This window comes from Orbicella faveolata, unplaced genomic scaffold (genome assembly GCF_042242905.1).
Source record: "Orbicella faveolata isolate gen_17 unplaced genomic scaffold, um_ofav_v1 contig_4, whole genome shotgun sequence".
NCBI classification, from domain to species: Eukaryota; Metazoa; Cnidaria; class Anthozoa; order Scleractinia; family Merulinidae; genus Orbicella; species Orbicella faveolata.
This window is the reverse complement of record NW_028301569.1, coordinates 6,224,827-6,243,594: the sequence shown is the minus strand read 5'-3', so window position 1 is coordinate 6,243,594 and position 18,768 is coordinate 6,224,827. Positions and strand designations below refer to the sequence as shown.

General features: G+C 36.4%; 2 protein-coding genes across 7 annotated transcripts in view; one reads left to right on the top strand and one right to left on the bottom strand.

Moving 5' to 3' along the window:
- Positions 1 to 8,206, bottom strand: part of LOC110041154 (HMG box-containing protein 1-like) — a 22,867-nt gene extending 14,661 nt beyond the window's left edge. For 2 of the 4 annotated variants that reach the window (XM_089276381.1, XM_089276386.1), the window contains exon 1: positions 3,395 to 3,601. The gene's annotated coding sequence lies outside the window, so the exon portion shown is untranslated. Of the gene's footprint in view, positions 1 to 2,483; positions 2,659 to 3,394; positions 3,602 to 8,103 lie in introns of those variants that run through there. The other 2 variants (XM_089276385.1, XM_089276383.1) reach the window with 2 other exon arrangements.
- The window catches only part of LOC110041152 (centromere protein K-like), a 26,552-nt gene that overhangs the window by 5,712 nt on the left and 2,072 nt on the right, over positions 1 to 18,768 (top strand). For 2 of the 3 annotated variants that reach the window (XM_020746428.2, XM_020746430.2), the window contains exons 2-11: positions 6,933 to 6,973; positions 8,497 to 8,664; positions 9,292 to 9,369; positions 12,445 to 12,523; positions 16,039 to 16,085; positions 16,478 to 16,560; positions 16,858 to 16,959; positions 17,580 to 17,649; positions 18,007 to 18,066; positions 18,239 to 18,301. In XM_020746428.2, coding sequence (XP_020602087.2) covers positions 6,933 to 6,973; positions 8,497 to 8,664; positions 9,292 to 9,369; positions 12,445 to 12,523; positions 16,039 to 16,085; positions 16,478 to 16,560; positions 16,858 to 16,959; positions 17,580 to 17,649; positions 18,007 to 18,066; positions 18,239 to 18,301 — 791 coding nt within the window. Of the gene's footprint in view, positions 1 to 3,711; positions 3,859 to 6,932; positions 6,974 to 8,496; positions 8,665 to 9,291; positions 9,370 to 12,444; positions 12,524 to 16,038; positions 16,086 to 16,477; positions 16,561 to 16,857; positions 16,960 to 17,579; positions 17,650 to 18,006; positions 18,067 to 18,238; positions 18,302 to 18,768 lie in introns of those variants that run through there. The other variant, XM_020746429.2, reaches the window with a different exon arrangement.

Here is an 18,768-nt window from a genome sequence, read left to right as displayed (position 1 = left end):
AACTCGAACTTAAGTTTTAGATAGAATAAACAGAATTTTACTTCGTCATTTTTCCTTGTTACGCCTCTCAATTCCAAATAACAAGAAAGAACAACATTTTCTCTTCCTTTCAGACTCGGTATATACAAAGTACATGTTTCACCATCATCAATATTCTGTGAAATTTTACATGAATAGCTCTTTGTCTGAAATGAAACAAATAACCGATTCATTCAAGGTTTTTAAAGCACTGAAGCATATACAACCTGTCAATTTCATTAGTTGTCGTACCGGAAGGGTGAATATTCCTGTGAGAAAATTTTACCGAGTTGTACAAGTCCCACGCCCATGTAGGTTTGCATTGTAGGAAGTACTTTAAATGAACTTATTTGATTATAGGCTGCGGAGAGAAGCGAAAACTACGCCGAGAAAACGAGAAAGGGTTTGCAATTTTTTTGTCCTTTTAGTGACAAACCAGGCAAAGAATTGAAGCGACTCTCGCGACATGATAAAGTTTTCAACCACTCAGAAGTCTTAACTGTCGATAAAATTAGAACATCAGACTTCATGTCTACAATAATTCAAACAGCCTAATATATGCGAAAATATGTCAATTCCTTGAACAAACAAACGCCGAATTGGGCGTCATACTGGCCGAAAACTGTTTTCTTATTATTGAAACTAACAACCAATTTTCTTTCCCGGCGCCTACAGGTTGAAAGCAAGTGCCTAGCTATTTAATAGCCGACCATGCACATCACTGAAAAGCTAACTAAAAAAGTCCTACTTCAGTTGAAACAAACTTCAAATTGTGTTGTCATTGTTGAGTTTGTGTTGAAGCGAGTTGATCCTTACCGAACGGATGTTTAATAAACATTACACTCGTTTTGCATTATTGCAATGTTTGCTCTTTTTTAGGATATATAAAGCAATACTTGGCAAAAGGACGTTGAGAGCAATAGAAATAATCTATTTACAACACAGGGATAACACCAAAGTTTGCCAGAAGTAAAACTAAAAGCCGCTTTGAATTACAACTATTATTCTGCAAGAATTGGAACTCTGAACACCACTATAGCAATTTTTAATATAAAACTTTTCGAATTAAGGACTGAAGAGAGCTGTACTGATTTATAAAACAAGTTCAGATCTTGAATTCTTGGTCAGTTTAATACAATGAAAGACGTGGAACAGAAATTGTGCGAGCGAAAATTCACTGAAAACTGAAATTTTTATTCAGGCCCTCCTTCGCGGAATGAACGAGGCTGTCATTACTTAGATTCAAAAGTATCACAAAACCGATGTTTTGGACTCGAAGCTTTGAGTTTACAAATACAGCGGGGCACGTAACCACTTTGAAGACTTTTTCAAACTTTGTTGTAAACTTTATCAGCTTTATCTAAGCCACCATTAAACACTAAAATATAGCATATTACATCCTACAATTCCATTTAAATGGCGGGCAGAGAGATCAAGAGAAACAGTGTAATTCCAACTACAGCATGTGCATTCGACATCAGGGCCAAAGCCGTAAAAGAATTATGACTTAGGCAATGTCCATGAAAAAATTATAATTGTGGCAATGTCCATGGTTGAATTCTTTCCTTAAGGTGTTTATGAGACTTATAAATAACAAAAACAACAAAAAATGATTGAGGCCAGTGCCCCGGTTTGCTTGTTACTAGATACAACCTTGGACATGAAATCATTTCATCAGGCATATCCTAAGAGAAAGACATAATGAATTATTTCAATGCACTCGGAAATCCAAGGCGAAATCAAGCGAGTTTCATTTTCGTTTTCATTTAACCTATAAATTTCTACCTGGATGGAATCCGACTCGTTAACATAACTGACTATTAATTAGTGGTTTTACTGGGACACTCGGTATATGCAATCATTACCAGAGTCGTCATTTAAGACATTGCCTAGCAGAAATTTCAAATCACATCTGTGCTGTACGACGGTAACCTAATCTTCTCTGCATTAGATCATTTTTTAAACCCCAGCTGTACGTTAATTTGTCAGGTGTGAAATAAAAGCCGTTATTACTCCGCTTCTAAGATTTCCGGCGAAAAGCGAGCTGACCTTTTGTGTAAAATGATTAACGAACTATTATGACGAAAGGATTGCACGATACTGATTCGAAAGGTTACTTCCAAACCGCCGAATAGTATCAGCTTGGTACACACTCTGTTTATATGAGAGCTGTCAAATCGAATCACTATTTAGAAAAATAACTCTGTTAATCGATCGATGAAGCGATCACTGGTTGCTTCATTAGAACTATAAATTTTCCTGAGAGAGGCTGAAAAATGCATCGCGTAATTCTCATTTCCTCCCCCGTGACTGTTTGTTTTCTGCAGAAACTTTAACAGGGTTGTATGTTTTGACAGAAATCGGTTGAAAATTGTCATTTTCCGGTTGCGCGGGGGCTCTTTTCTTATCGTGAAAGAGCTTATTGTTTTGAACTGCAAAACAATGAACAATAGAGTTAACCTCACCTGATCGATAAATTTGCATCACAATAACATTCAAAATATCCGTTCACTGTTTCTTCTTCTCGCAGATAAACCTTGTTTCCTCGACATCAGGGCGACGGAATGAAACAAAAACGAATAATTTCACAAAGAACTCAAATAAAATTTAGCAGATCTTTTGAACCTAATCTCTGAAATGACCTTCACTGAGGATTTATGAGTTGATTTTGCAATAAAAGTCTTGTCTGGGCATATCTTGCGGTTAAGCATTGTGTAAAGGAATGTCATTGAGCGGTCGGCTTTCTTATCGCAAACCATCTGATGCAACGCAAGAAGGTAAATGAAATTTTCACTACGCAAAACACTTCAAAACATCTACGTGCGAGATTATCCGCTTTGCTTCAGTCTTAGCGTTGCTTCCTATTTGCAAACGAGTGTTGCGTCAACCATTTTCGGCCTGCGGAAGGCAAAACAAGATCGCGCCGATTTCACGAAGGAAACCTTTTCAGTTAAAAGTCGTCACGTCCTGGGGGAATCCCCGAACAAAGTTTCCGAATCTAACATTTCAAGGCAATAGAAGAACAATCTTTTCATTCACGAAGCATGTGAGTTTTCAAAACCAGCAGTAGCAAGGATCGAAGCTGTCTTTCAGTCACTTGTTTACGATATAAAACTATTGTACTATTGTTACTTTCCATTACTGGCACCGGTCTTGTTGTACTGCGCCCAGACATGGTTACATCATCGAACGTTCAATCCACAAAGTGAAAAAGAACATTTCGATTTCGATTTTCACATCAGGAGAACACCAAAAGTGGAAAAAAACTGATCGCATGCGAGCTCGGATCTTTAGGATATTGTACGGTCTGGATCTTCGAGCTGCCCTACAAAACATCGAGCAGCTCATGCAATTGAATGAAATTTTTCACACTTACCTCGAATTTTTCGCAAAAGGTGCCAGGAAAAAGCGCAATTGCAAACGATCTGTGAAAATTTCCACGGGAAGTGGGGATTCTGCTGTGTTTCTCGTCCAGATTGCGGGAAAATCAAAACCTTCACTACCGCCAGCCGCGAACGCAGAAAAATCTTTACTACACCGTAACCGACGCCATTGTCCTTTCAATTTTTTTACGCGAGTTGCTATATCAACACCAATTTAACGGATTTGATTGGCTAATGATGACAATCTGCATGACAAAATTAGTTCATTCATAGAGTAATGTCACTCACGTTTACATCACGTGACATGATATGATTACGCGCGCAAAGAGCTTGCCTGGACTTGTCAATATCGGAGGTTTGGAGGCGCCTTGTTCGAAAGCACAAGTGATCCAATGACGAAAGATCAAATTTTGGCCGTGTTTTCTAGGCGATCGTTGTTTGTACATCGAACGTGAAGGTAAGTAACCTTATTTTATCTTAGTCAGGCTCAATTTACCCAAGGTAAGCCTTAACTGTTCGAAGAAAGCTTGTGGCTTGGACGATGACAATTTCCCGCCATTTCAAAACAACATGGCGCCCAACAAAGATCAGAAATAAACATCAAAGATTTAACGGCAATCAGGTGAAATTTTCGATAAAATGTTAATACAATTTCTAGCTTGGATACAGACCAACAATCAAATCATATTCGCGTCTTGAAAATAAGTAACTTTCCTCATCGAGCTTATATAGCCGGTGTTAAGCTTAATATCAATTTCTAAGCTTTATTTGTTTTTTTTGGTTTCCTGCCTATTTTTCGAAATGTCGTGGAAAATTACTTCCTTGACTTGAAAGCACAACTTACCATCAGATATAAATCTGATCTGTTCTTTTTTATCTAAAGATCGAAAATCGTTATTTGTTTTGCTTGTAAGACATGTATCCAGTGTACAAGTGGCTGGCAGTTTCAGTTACTGGTTTTCACTGTCATGCTATCAAAAATAAACATGCATGGTAACCATTCCGTATATTAAGTCAGGAATCTGAGGTGTGATTGATACTTGACATATAAACAACCTTACCAATTGAGATTTAGGTCTATGCTGTTTTTATTATGTGCATTATTTGGTAAAGTACCTCACCCAAATTTCCAGCCTGTGTCATGGCTGCCCTCCCTGAAAGAAAAATCGTAGAGGGCATCTGTGTGTTGCCGTTGATAATCGTGCCCCTTGCATAAATTATCCAGGCATCAAACGATTACTTCAGTGTCACAGACAGCAAAAGAACTCACTCTCTACATGTGATCTTTGTATGAAGCAGTTCATGACCTTTGAATGTTCACAGGTTAAAATTAGACAACTCACAAAATAATTTGCTGAGCCATGAAATGTTGCCTTGAAATGCTATTTAGCTGATTAATCTGGCATTTCCACTGCAAAATTCTAAATCTCTATCTCAGTCTCAAGGTTAAGAAAATTTCCATTGTGTTCTCTGCAGCCAACGCTTGAGATGTTTGTCAGCGGGACTGATAAAATGCAAAGTGTTGAGTTAAATTTACAAACATACTACACTTCATTAAACTGCGAATGATCGATCAACCAATCAGGTCATTTTCTACACATTCCTGGAAAAGTCAATTACCTTGAACACTATTTAACAACAGTAAAACACAGATGGGCCTGTTTGATTTTTTTTTTTTTCGCTGAGGGTAGCAGTGACACAGACTACCAAATTTACAGAGCTTTGTGTGGAGACACCATGTTGGTGTCTCTTAGAGGGGTACAAACATTGGTGACTCTTAAATAACTGTCAAAAACATCTGTCGTTGAGTTTTGCTATTAAACTTTATTACCTTAGGGCTTCAACACATCGAAATTTATACATGTACTTCATCCAATGAAATGACCGATCAGTTAGCAAAATTTTAAAGACAAGTTGTCTTTTTATTTATACCACAGCCTTCTTGGGCCGCCATTTGACATCAAGAAACGCAAACGCTTGAAAATTCAAAAGTGCTCTATTGCAAAACAATGAGCTCTGTTGAGATAAAACTTTGTAAGTTCTTAGAGAGTATTATATCCGACGAAACTAAAACCTCAGAAGGCTTAAATAATTTTTCTTTTGTAGTATGACAACATCACATGAAAACCAACGAAATGTTATGTTTTGACTCTGATGGGTTTGGCATAGAAGGGTCCTTTCATAGGGCTTGGGGCATGTGCAAGTGGTAACTTTAATTTAATATTAGCGCATTGAATATTTCTATTGTTTATGACATATGAAAGCAAGCCAATGAAATATGCTGGAATCTTTCCATTGAAATATCATATGCAGTGTTGCAAGAGTGAAGAGCTTGCAATTCTCAAATTAAAATGACATTTGTTTGTACTGATAAGTCCCACCGTTTAATTCCATTGTTTATCAGCAACTCAGGTGCAATGATATAACTTATGCATGTATCTAGAATTAATCCTTTGGGCCAACTGATGTATTTGATGTTCAATACTACGTGTAAATTAACTTTTTTGTGTAAATCCATGGACATCTGTGAAATTTGGTTATCAGTCACTCTGCTTACTAAAACTATGGCTAAAACTATGGTCTGTTTTTGCTGAGCGGCATGTACAAATGTACATCCCTTTCAGTAAGAAAGTAAGAAATGTTACTTAATGTTTCTGCCATAGTATACACATGCTACTGAACTGTAAAACTACGCTACTTTGGATGACATGCATCTTCCTCAGCGTAACATAAGACAGTGCAGAAAAAGTCATAAAATAAAAATAAAACAAAAGATGGTCAAGATTTAAGATTTCATGTGACACAAAAAGTTGGGCTTGCCCAAACAAGTTCTGGCAAATTATTCAGTTAGCTGAGTCATATTGTCACAGCGAAATAAGGGCTTTGTTTTCCTAGCTTTCATGGATTAAGCCTCTATCCCCACTATTGTGTTTATGGTATCAATACATTTTTCGCTGATTCATTTCTGTTGATGCATTCTCGCCTGTCTTCCCCAGTGGTTTGATATAAAATTCTCATTGTTTTCACCAAAACCAGATACAGTTAAAAACACTGCCCAAAAATGGTGGCATTTGCAAACAGAGGGCATGGTGTCAGGGTATGGGATAGCTAATGATGCAAGGATTCAACACATCAACTAAAACATAAATATATTAATTAAAAGTGGAAGGGAGCCAAGTAATTGTGGGAGGAACTAAATACACTTTTCCTTGTACAAACACCAAAGTGCAAAGCTTGTGAATTATTTGTTAGATTATTTCTGTAGCCAAACAACATTTTGCTTTATGCATGTACAAAGCATGTAATTGCAAAATGACAAAACAGCACAATGGTTAGCCTTACTAGTGTCCGGATTTATCGTTCCCTCAAATTAATAGTACATAGGTTAACCTAGATATCACTCATGCGACAGTGGTTAGCTCGCCATACTAATTGCAAGTAGTAACCCTTACAGACACAAGTATCCTAACTGACTCTAACACACATAGTGCCTTTTTTTCATTTTGCCATGTTGTGTTTTTATTTCCTCAGAATTTGCACTCAGTATGTCCGGAAACACCTCAGATCAACTGGTAAGGGGTGTTGTTGATGTACATGCAAATTCTCCTTGATGGTCTGTGCACATTCACTATAGTATTAGTTGAGAGAATTATGATTATCTTTAACCCTTTTGGCCCTGACGTCAACATAGAAATTCTTCTTAAAGGGCCTTAGTCAGCCACACCTTTGTTTTTGTTTACATGCGAGAGTTTGGCTGTGAAATTTTATTTGGAGCATGGTGAAATAAAGGAAATCACTGTGAAACTACTTAAGATAATTAAACATACTTTCAGGAACACAACTTACAGTAAAATACTAAGATTTCGTTTCACCATGCAATATCAATGATTTTGATGGCAACAGAAATGGGGGAGGCTGACCACAGGGTCCTTAAATGTTTCATACATCCCTCCAAGTACCAGTTTGGACAAGTTATTTTAGGATTATAGATGTTTAGTTGCCAGGGCATGAAAAATTTTCATGAGATATTCCCATGATAATTTGTTAGCAACGTGCTCTGTGAGGTCTTTAAAGTTCTTCCTACGATAATAATGAATAGTTTTGAAAGCAAAAGAAATTCAAAAGTGTTCAAAAATAATAATATGGCACTGGCTGGGTGCAAATAAAATCGGTAAAAGTAAAATCATTTTCACTAGCCCAAGAAAGTTTTCTCGATAGCACAGTTAATAATATAATTTAAGAAGTATAAAATTAAAATGATAATAATACACTTGTAATGTAATATTTGATCTGTTACAGTACGTCTACCACTGAATTTTCCAACTTTTGTCCTATAAAACTTGACTTGTGTTTGCACTATGTACAGTAAAAACGTGCGTGTAAACCCATACATTTCTTGTGTAGCAAAATAAGTTTTGTATTTTGAGATAATTATTGGCAATTGAGGTGAAGTAGGAGAACTCTTTTTAGGTTTTTAATTTCTATCAAGGAGATATAGTTGTTGACTACTAGAAAAATGAATAAACTTGGGTTTGGTCCTTAAGTATATACAGTACTTTTTCACAATTCTATCATGATAAGTGTAACATTGCTCTGATGTCTTTATATGCTACATGTAATGATAGAAATTTAATTTGCACAAAATAGTAAATCACAGTTTTTTATGTTGTAAACATGATTTACCCTCAGCAATAACACTTACCTGGTGCCACTTTAAGCATCTTAGCCAGTCAGTATGTGAAGAATTCAAACTGTATCATGTAACAGCTCTCAAAGGGATCCAATTTTCTTCAACACTAAAATGGTCTGCCCAGTTAGTCAGCACTTTTATAGCTGTATTATTTTATTTTAAACAAGTGACTAATGACATTTGCTCTGGCAATTTTGGTCTCTGTTCTCACATGTCTACGAAATAAACTCAGTATCTATAATATCTACTTATTAAGGTATCAAAGATCTGAGATTTTATAGCTATTTTTGGAAAATGATGAACTGGAATATTCAATAGACAAATTCCCCTTTGAAGAGGTTTGAATTCACCATGTAAGAAGTAATTATATTAATTACACATATTTTATGTACTGTTTTTTCAAAGACTGTTAAAGATGCACGGCGTTCCTTACGTTTTGATGTTAGCACTTCTTTGGAAGATCAAGATACCACCAAAGGTATTGAAGAATGTGCACAGATCTCTGTTGAACGTATTCCAGCTGAGGCACAGTTGAGGAATGATTGTGAAAACCTTTGGCAAGAGTTGAACAGTGTAAGTTCAGCAAGAACCGGGCAATGGTGTTGTATTTCATATTCATCTCTTTTGCATCTGTGTTGTATTTTCATTTGTGAAATATTTAAACTAAATATTTTTGAGGCAACAATACTACATTGCTTTCTTGTGAATTAAGCTTGATTAAAATGTTCAAAGATTAAAGTGTGCGAAGAATAAAATAATGTAAGTATCTGGTTAACAAACAGAGAATAAATCAAATTGAACTGAAATAATCTGTGATGCACGTATCCCAAAACACGATACAGTTTGTACCAAAATTGCACATTAATCATCGGATTTTTTTTTTTTTTTTTCATTTTTTGATACGTATTCAGCAGCTGGCAATCACATGGTCGCTTGTCAAACAAATTGGTACTAGTGCATTACCAAAAATAAAACTATATGTGCAGGCATTTTTTGAGGGCAGTGAAAATTTTCAAAATAATATTTTTATTGTGACCAGAAAAATGCTGCAGCTACAGTCTATGTATGATTTGAAAGTGAATTTTAAAAGTGCTTACCATCTAAGCAAGCCACCCTTTCTTTACCCCAAAGAAGTCACGAAACATTTGGGCGAGTGCTTAGAATTATTTTATCTATGTTTTGTGCTCTGTTTCATTGCAGACCCACACTCGTCTCGATGCTGGCTCTACAAATAATAATACGTCTCGTTTGGATGAAGAAGAGTTTGATGCTTCAAGGGTGAGTCATTTTAACAAACAGTTAATTAAAAATGATTTTTTTTCGGTGTAATTAATTATTAATTATCACTTAGATGTACACAAATGTACAGTTGCGTTGTTTTACTCCAATATCAAGCTGGATGTGCAGGAACATCAAAGTAAACTCAGCCTTTTCAGTTATTTTTGAAGTAGTGACTCTATACTAAAAATTAATGACATGTAGGATACCCCTGCGGCTCTTTTTTATCCTTTTAATTTTTTTTTTTCACGACTGACAGAAATGGTGAACTTCAGTCATACATGTAGTAACCTGACCCCCATGAATGTTCTCAGTCTCGATTTGCATTTAATTACCTCTTTAATTTGTTTTGTTAAAACTTTAAAATCTAAAATGCAGTGTTAGCATTACCTATCTAAAAAGGTTATTCAGTAACAAATTTAACACAATAAATTGGATATTTACCTTCTGTGTTACATATTTGTTCAAATATCTCACGCCCCTATATGCTGCGTGCTGCTTGGTGTTAAACCTCTCCTTGTGAATTACCCATTTCTAATCTCAGATCTGAAATGCAGTGTTAACCTTTTCCCATCTAAAAGGTTAAGTAAATAATAAGAAAAGCAAGTAAGTATTTTTACCTTCTGTATTACAGATTTGTTCAAATGCATGTATCTCACGTCTGCATATGCTATGTGCCATTCTGTGTCAAGCCTCTCACTGCGGACTACCAATTTCTGTCAAAAACTTAATAGTGTGGTCCCTGCATGTAAAATAACTAAGTACATGTGACGATCATAGAGTAGATCACAGGATCCTTGAAACCAGACCTAGAAGGGATTTATCTCAGTCTGAGATATTGCACTTGAGAAAGATTCACTTTTTATGTCTGGCCAGTTAGGTTTAATAAATCTCCGAGAATTGTACCCTCGTGTGGGTGACCTTAAGGAAGTTCATGCTAATTGTTTAAACATGTGCTTTCTCACTACTAGAATACATAAATCCACAAGCCACGTCAAGCATTGAACACATTTCATTATGAACTGAACGATAGTGCTAGTAGCCACTGCTACAACTTTGTGTGGATTTAGCCATCTTGGAGATTTGGCGACCACTTTTTTAATAAGTCTCTGAGAAGTGTTCCCTCAAGGGGTGTTGACCTTGAGGAAGTTTGTGCTAATTGCTTGGCAATATGCATCCAAATTACTACATGTTCCATGCACCACGTCAAGCATCAAACACATAACATTTTGAAATGAGCAACAATAGTGCAACAACTTGTATTGGCCGCTGCTAAACCTTTACGTGCATTTAACCATGTTGGATATTTGGTGACCACTGTTTAATAAGTCTCTGTGAACTGTTCCCTCGGGTTTGTTGACCTTCAGGAAGTTTGTGTTAATTGTTTGTGCATGTGTGCCCTTATTGTAGACGGACACAATCCACATGCCACACCAAGATTCATACTCATTAAGTTCTGAATCGAACAATAATAGTGCTATGCCTAGTGACACAGTGGCCGCTGCTACTAACACATGTATGTGTGAATTCAGGGGTCTTATTAAGGGCTAGGTACCGGGCAAATTGACTGGCTGTGAACAGAACTTTGCCCAGCTGCTTCATCAATATTTTATATGGTACTCGCTTTTTGTTAAAGTTGAGCTTACATGTATTTGCTTGTTATAGTATGCATTATTTCCCTTGTATTGGATTTTCTGCCCGGATGTTATATCCTGATGCCCTCCTGTTAAAAATCTTGTTTAAACCCCTGTGGATTTAGCCATCTTCGACCATTTGGTGACCCTTACATGTATCTTTCTTTTGAAAGATCAAAACTGAGAAAAAGCTCTATATTAGAAGTCTGAAACTTTTGCTCCTGCAACATCTGCTTGACCTGTAGATCTTTTGGGCTCTTCAATTAGCTCTACAATAAATTATTGTAGTTTTAAATGATCTTTAAGGGTTAAATTTTGAAACAAAGTATAACAACATTTGAAATTATTGAGACAACAGGCCCACTGAATGTGACAAGATTAAGGTTACCTCAGATATTTTTAACCAAAAACCCTGGGCCCGGTTGTTCAAAACGGTGATTAAACTAACCTCCAATTAAACCTAATTGTCAATCAAATTTCCTAATCATGGGTTTGCTAATCTGGGGTTAGAAAACAGTTTGTTGAAAAGGAGATTAATTGGCCGATTAACTAATCCGTGATTAAGCATAAAGTGGATTATTTTAATTGATTACAATGTATTCTTACGCTATTTCACATCATAGAATTGCATGAAACTTTTGTTTTCAAATGGTTTCCCAGATGAATAAACTGCCCATAAAACTGTGGCCTTGTTTACTCAAACTGTATCACCGATAACTTGAAAAAAGTTGCCACTAGCATAAAATCTTAGTGCTAGCAGCACTTTGGTGTATTGGTTGAAGAGCATGGCCATGCTTCGTTTTTCTCAATCCGCCTCTATGAAGTTTGTGATGTATTCAATGGACACTCCCCCAAATCTCTAACGAGTCTGAAGCTTTTTGCTCTCTATAAGCGAGTATGTTATGATTATATCGATAACATTTGTCCAACGCGAGGGAGATGAAACAACAAGCCGGACATTTTTCTTCAAGTTTAATCGGCAGATTAGGGAGTTTATCCTCCTATGGAGGTATATTAAATTTAACCTGCTGATTAGAGTTTGTTTAGCACCAATTGGGCTCTGAACAACGAAAATCTAATAATTGTAGATTAAATTTTAATCGTCGGTCAAGCAATTTAATCCCCAATTAGCGCTAATCGCAGTTTTGAAGAACTGGGCCCTGGAGAGCAAATCAGGACATTTTTTCCACTGGCCTTATCTCTGAAATAAAGTTGGGAACCCCATATTTTTTATTGCATCTGTGACATTTAAGGAACTCAATATCTTGACAATGTATAAGTTAGGAAAAAAAAATATTCAAATATTTTAGTGCCAACATCCTTTTAATGGTGGTAAATGTGTATTAAAATACACATCTATGTGCACTGTGTAAGTCAAGGTCATAGAGACATGTACAGTTAAGCTCCATCAGTGGTTTGATTCTTTGATACATCTGTACAGGTCCTTGAACGAGTCTTAAAAGTGAAAGAGAAAAAACTTCAAACAGAACTTTTAGCATTGGAAAACCAAGGACTTCAGGGTGGGTTGACACACTTATTTTATAGTACCAAGTGTCTTAATGACTGGTAGTTGGTCAAGGTTTTAAAAAGACAAAATGTCTGGTAGTCCAGACTTTTTTTAATAGGTTAGGCTGAGTTACTGTACACCCTGTTTATAGCCTAAATAGCACTCCGGTTAGCCTGTCTGTGAATAGCATTGCGTTCAGCCTGTATATAACTCCGGTTAACCTGTTTGCAGTTAGCATTCAAAAAATAACAATGACAGTAACATGATATACATATGTCTTGTTACCAGCAGACTACTGGTGAATACAGGTAAATTTAAAAAAAGGATAATGCTTTTCAATTTTAAATACATGTTTCAACAGTAACTTCTGTCATCATTTATTACAACTAGAGTTTCCCTTATTGTATTTTATTTATGTTAAGTAAGTTATTCTACTAGGTAACAGCTATTCTTTAGAACTTGAATGTATATTAACTCATTCAACGATATTCAAATTCACTCTAAGTTGTAACTGATGATGACAGAAGTTACTGTCAAAATACGTATTTAACACCAAGAAGTGTTGTAACTTTTTGTAACAAATTTATACACGTACTTGTGAATGATCATAATTAATTATGCAAGGTTGATGTAAGGATAGTTTGTATTGGGATCCAAAGTCCATGGTAAGGCCCTGAGACACAGTAGGGATCTTCATCTCCCGAGAACCAAAACGGTTATGGGCCAAGCCAAATTCTAATACTCTGCTAGAAAGAAATGGAACAATCTCCCTAAACAACTCCACCCCTGCAATACCCTGAGAACTTTTAAAACTAAAACTTTTAAATTCTCAATTGACTTTGATAAGACACAACAAAAATGCAGTGTGTAGGTATTCCTCTTATTTCAACGTTGTATTTGATTTTTATTTTGTATAATGATCTAACCAGCATCATGTATCTTTTATTTACTGATCACTTGTTTATGCCAGCATTTACTGATATGGATCTGCTAATCGGTTTTGTCATGTTAAATTATTTTATTATTTTTATTTGCTTTAAATATTCTGCAAAGTTGTAGCCGGCCTCTGTGGCTCAGTGGTGACCCAGGTTCAACCTTACATGTACTTTTGGGCTCATAATTGTAATGTTCTTTTACATTGTTTTAAGTCTGACTGCCAGTCATTTATTCTATTATTTTAAAACTTTCACCATCTGCTGTTCTTATGGCCACAGGGTATTTTAAGATGCATACAGCTGCCTTAACTTGCCCTTACACGTAGTTGCCCAACTGAGATTGTCACCTACTGAGCGATAAAAAGTGTATTTACATGTAATGAATACGTACGTGCAAGCCCTGAAGGCTTATACACAGTGGTAGGCTGGGACCTGTTTATACATGCATGCGCGAGGAGTAATAAAACCCTTTTCATTCCATTTTTAGATCATGACCCTGTATATAGGAATAGTGTGGTCAATATGTCAGTCATTTAATTCACCAGGGGTATCTAATCTATGATCAATGACATCAATGAATAATCAATGAGCAGTCGATGGGTAATCAACCGATTATTCATTGATTATTGGCTTTGATCAATGAGTAATCAATGGGTAATCGAAACCCAATAATTTTGTGGCCTATTGATTACTCATCAATGGCATTGATGACATTGATTAGCCATTGATATTATTAATTACTCTTTGATGACCTATTGATTACTCATCGATTACCCATTGATTACACATCAACTATCATCCTGCTCTAATATTACAAATTTCTTGCTTTTTTGGACCGATACTGATATTTTGGTTATTCTTTTATCTGTGTTTTTAAGTGTTGGGCTTTTTTCACAGGCGTTCCTGTTTATGTATAGTGTAATTACACCTATGCTAAAGGCCAAACAATGTATCAGCATGTCGAGACATGTAGATCAGTAACCGTAAATACAGATTTGTAAAATTTCACTTTATTTATTAATTAACAAAATAGCTGAACAGTAACCAGTCTGAAAGTGACACTAATAAGCACAGGAATCGACTATGTCGTTATATATTTCTTGCAGCAAACGTTTGTCAAGAAAATAAAACTGCTTTGTCTTAGCGAAGAACCATCATAATCAAATACATAAAGGTGGACGGGTATATTTGCAGGCTATGTCGCTTTCCTTGCTTTCTTCATGTCTTTGTTCACGGCCCTTCAGGCATTGTCTAAAGAAAGTCAAGGGGTGATGGGAGAATTTGCTAAGCTAATCAACCTTGATGTGGCAACTGTGAAGGTTTGGTTCAACAACAAATGGCAATGGGCCAGAGATAATGATGGAGATGCAAGCAACATGTCTTCCGGTGCTTCGAATGTATAAGTACCAAACGTGAGAAAGAATAAGTAAATAAATAAATAAATAAATAAAAAATATGTTTTAATTGAGTCAGTTGTTGTTATTTTGTTCATATTCGATAATTACGCACAAGATTATATCAACAAGTAAATGAAATCATTGACTAATCAATGCAATCAATGACTAATCGATGCAATCAATGACTAATCAATGACTAAAGATTTTGTGGCCTATCAATTACTCATCAATTACTCATTGATCATCGGCAAAAATCAATGACTAATCAACTGATTACCCATCATTTGCCTATTGATTACTCATTGATGTCATGGATGTCATTGATTAGATACCCTTGGTACTCAGTTATTGTGTCTGTCAGTTCCCAGTGGACATTGGAGTGTGTTTTGTGACTGTCTCAACCATGCGCAAACTCTGTGTTTTCATCTGTTATTTGACAGTACACCAAGCTGTGTCCTTTTTGGTGACCATGACAACTAAATTTTATGAACAGGTTGCTAATTTGGTCTACTAGAGCAGTACATTGTACAAAAGGATAACTGCTCAACAACAAGGGTTTTTGTGGAACAATTACCAAGCCAAATTTCTTTTTTGAATTGTTTTATTTACTTTCATAAACAGTAGTTAAGACTGTTCAACAAAATCCATGCTTTCAACTCATTGTTTTGCTCATCTTGCAGTCTGAAGTTTTGTAATTGTTTTTGACTGGAAATTATCACTAACAAGACTACTGAGGCTAATTTCACTTTCTCACTGGATCATTGATCTTCCATTTTCACTTGCCCAAGAGTAAAACTTACTTGCCCCGGGCAATCGGACCTAGGTTTTTCCTGCGCCGCTGTGGCGACCATTTTACAGAAGGAGGTCATCAAAAGGCAAGAACCCAGGGCTTGGAGTGCTGTGTGAGTGCTACTGATACATGTACAGTCAAACCCGGCTGCTATTTCGAACTTTAAGGGGAAATGGAAGGAAAAAAACTGATAGTAAATGACTGAAGGGTAAATCAAAGGAAATGGTTTTGTGTTTGAAATAACAGGTAGTTTGAAATAACCAAGTGCGAATTTGCAGAGTCCAACTGTAGGACTTCCTCCGTCAACTTACCTGATTTGGTTTTTAGTATTAAATGGTGCATTAAAAGAAAAGAATTGTTAGAAAACTTTCCTTAACTTGTTGTGCAATTTGTTTTTCATTACCAGTGACGTCAACCAATCCTGAATACACCAAAACCCACCTGAAAAGCCAGGTAACATTTTTTAACATAGTGTTATTGCTGACTTTAATAGCTTAAACTGATGAATTCAGCTTGTTGTACAATCTTTGTTGAGACTTTCCAGTTTCCGTTATTTGTTAAATTTTAACATTTTTTCAATGTACAGCATTTTTAAGCAGTACTTGACTGCATTATGAAGGCAGTCCTGAAAAAAATTGAAATCTACTAGCTCATTGTGCCAGTGAATTTCATTTTCTTCTTTCCAATAATGAGGTTTTTTGTGGTGGACATACATGTAACATAAGCAATAAGAGGCAATTATGCAGCTTGAAATTACTTCAACAGCATTCTTGCACCATCAGCATGATAAAATGCAGTAATAATTAAAAATGTTTTTTGTTGTCATGTTACCTTGCCAAATGTAGCTGCTGACCAGTGTTAGACAGTTGGAGGAGACACTGGGTGTTGTCAAAGGGCAGCGTAAAGAAGTGGAAGATGAACTAAGAAGGTAAGAAATTTATAAATTTTTTGCAATATATAATTTAATATATGACATGCAATATACAGTTGATTACTCAAAATGAACATGTAGCTTGATCACTAAGGGAGATTTTCTTTTAAAAAATTATTATTGCTTGGTGCAGATGTAAAAGGTCTTTTTGACAGGTTATACTGAACTGCTATGGTAATCTGATGTTTCAAGGAAAATGACCACAGTGTGCTTCCAGCAAGTCTACAGTTAGTGCTGGAAAGTGCTGGAAACTGTTGCCAGCCACCTTAAATAGAATGTTCTTTTGACACACAGGGAAGAAGAGATTGTCAAGCAACACAGGGAAGTCAGCAATGCTCTTCGGATAAAAATTGATAGCCTAGAGCAAGAGAAAGAAAATGTGAAAGAAGTAACAAGGTAAAGAGTTTAGAGATTCTGGACTTAATGTAAAAAGTGTGTGTAGTTTGCTGATGACAAGTATATGTTTTTAGTGTTTAGAGAGAAAAGCTACATCAGAAATACACCTGTAGCTAGGCATTAGATTCTAGATTGAGAGGTCCGGGTTCGAGCCCTGGCCAGAGTCATTTGCTTTGTGTTCTTAGGCAACACACTTTACTCTGACAGTGCCTTGCTCCATCCAGAGGAGAGCAGAAATACTCCTACATAGAGTTGGAAGCTACAGAAACCAGAAGAAACTTGGGCTGTATGGGCTGCTGGTCTGACACAGACTTAGTATTGTACCAAGACTGAATTAGAACTCAGAAGCAGTGGTCTTTAGGGAGGAAGCCTCTGGGGAAAGAAACTGTGAAGGAAGACAAAATAATTATTACAAGAAACCCAGCCTCCAAATAATTCATTTAGATAAGTACAGGTATACTCTGCTATATGCACATTCAGAGAAGAACTAGCCTGCCAATTGCAACACAGACAGATTTCTAGATTCGTTTCATAGCAACATGAAACAAAAGCCAGAAGTCTGTCTGCGTCCACAGGCTAGAATTGTACAGGTATTCATACTTGAATTAACTCTCTTTCAGTCAGATAAAGGATCTTGAAAGACAAAAGAAAGCTGCAGATGTTTATCTCATCCAGACAATGAAGAAACTGGTCGGTATTATTATTTTGTGTATTGCTTTTCAGTCAGTTTGTCTGTCTGTGTGGTTAAGTTTATTTACTGTCTTGTCCCAGGAAATATCCATACCCCTCCATTCCTGGACATTTTTGGGGGCTTGAACCCCCCCCCCCCCCCACCCAGAAATTCCAGGTTTGATTCATACTTTCCTATAAATAGTTTTGGCTCTCGAGACCCCCTCCCCCTTGAAATTTCCAATAACCCTCCTTGGGGTCATCTGTCCTTTATATGCCAAGTGGGTCATAGGGCATAAACAAGCACCTTTGGGAGGGTATGGATATTTTCTGGAATCACACATTGATAACTGAATATTGCTTTAACATTATTTTTAGGGCTCCTTCTTGTCCTCAAACTTTCCTCTCCCATCAGCTGCTGACATGAAAGGAAACAAGGTAAGTTTTCTTGGCAGTTTTTAAAATTGACAACCAATCTAGCCATACCTACACATACGAAAGGGAAACTGAACTGCATCAAATTAGGAACTGCACCCAAATCTTGAACGTAAAATGGTTTATAATATTGCATTTCTCCATAATAGCTTTTCTCCATACCCATTTCTTTTAGAATCTAGCAAGAGCACCTTTAAATCCAGACATCAGGTACATTTCACTACAACAGCTGACAGAGGCAAGTACTTCATGTTGAATTATCCAAGTTATGCATACATCCTATGTCAGGACACTAGTACATTGTCTACCCATTTGACCAGATTTTCTGTTTCCTCCCCTGTATCAGATGCATTGCACTGAATTCCATGATCTACAAAATCAACCCAGGTTAAATTAAGCCCATTCAAATGATTTGTGAACTTCAAGCACAAAGATGAAAGAAGCTTCACCTTTGCTTGCACTGTTGTTGTAGTTAGGATCATGTAGAACTCATTGCCATGCCAAATAACAAACTGCCTGAGTGCAAAAACAACTGGGCCTGTTTTGAGAACTTGAAATTGCCAATGAAGAGCAGGCAAGCAATATTGTTTGTGATACATTTACGGTACCATAAACTGAGGTTTATAATCCCCGGACTTATTCAACTTTGTAAGGGCTTTAGAAGGCCTTATAAACGGAGGGGCTTATATCTGAGGGGACTAAAAT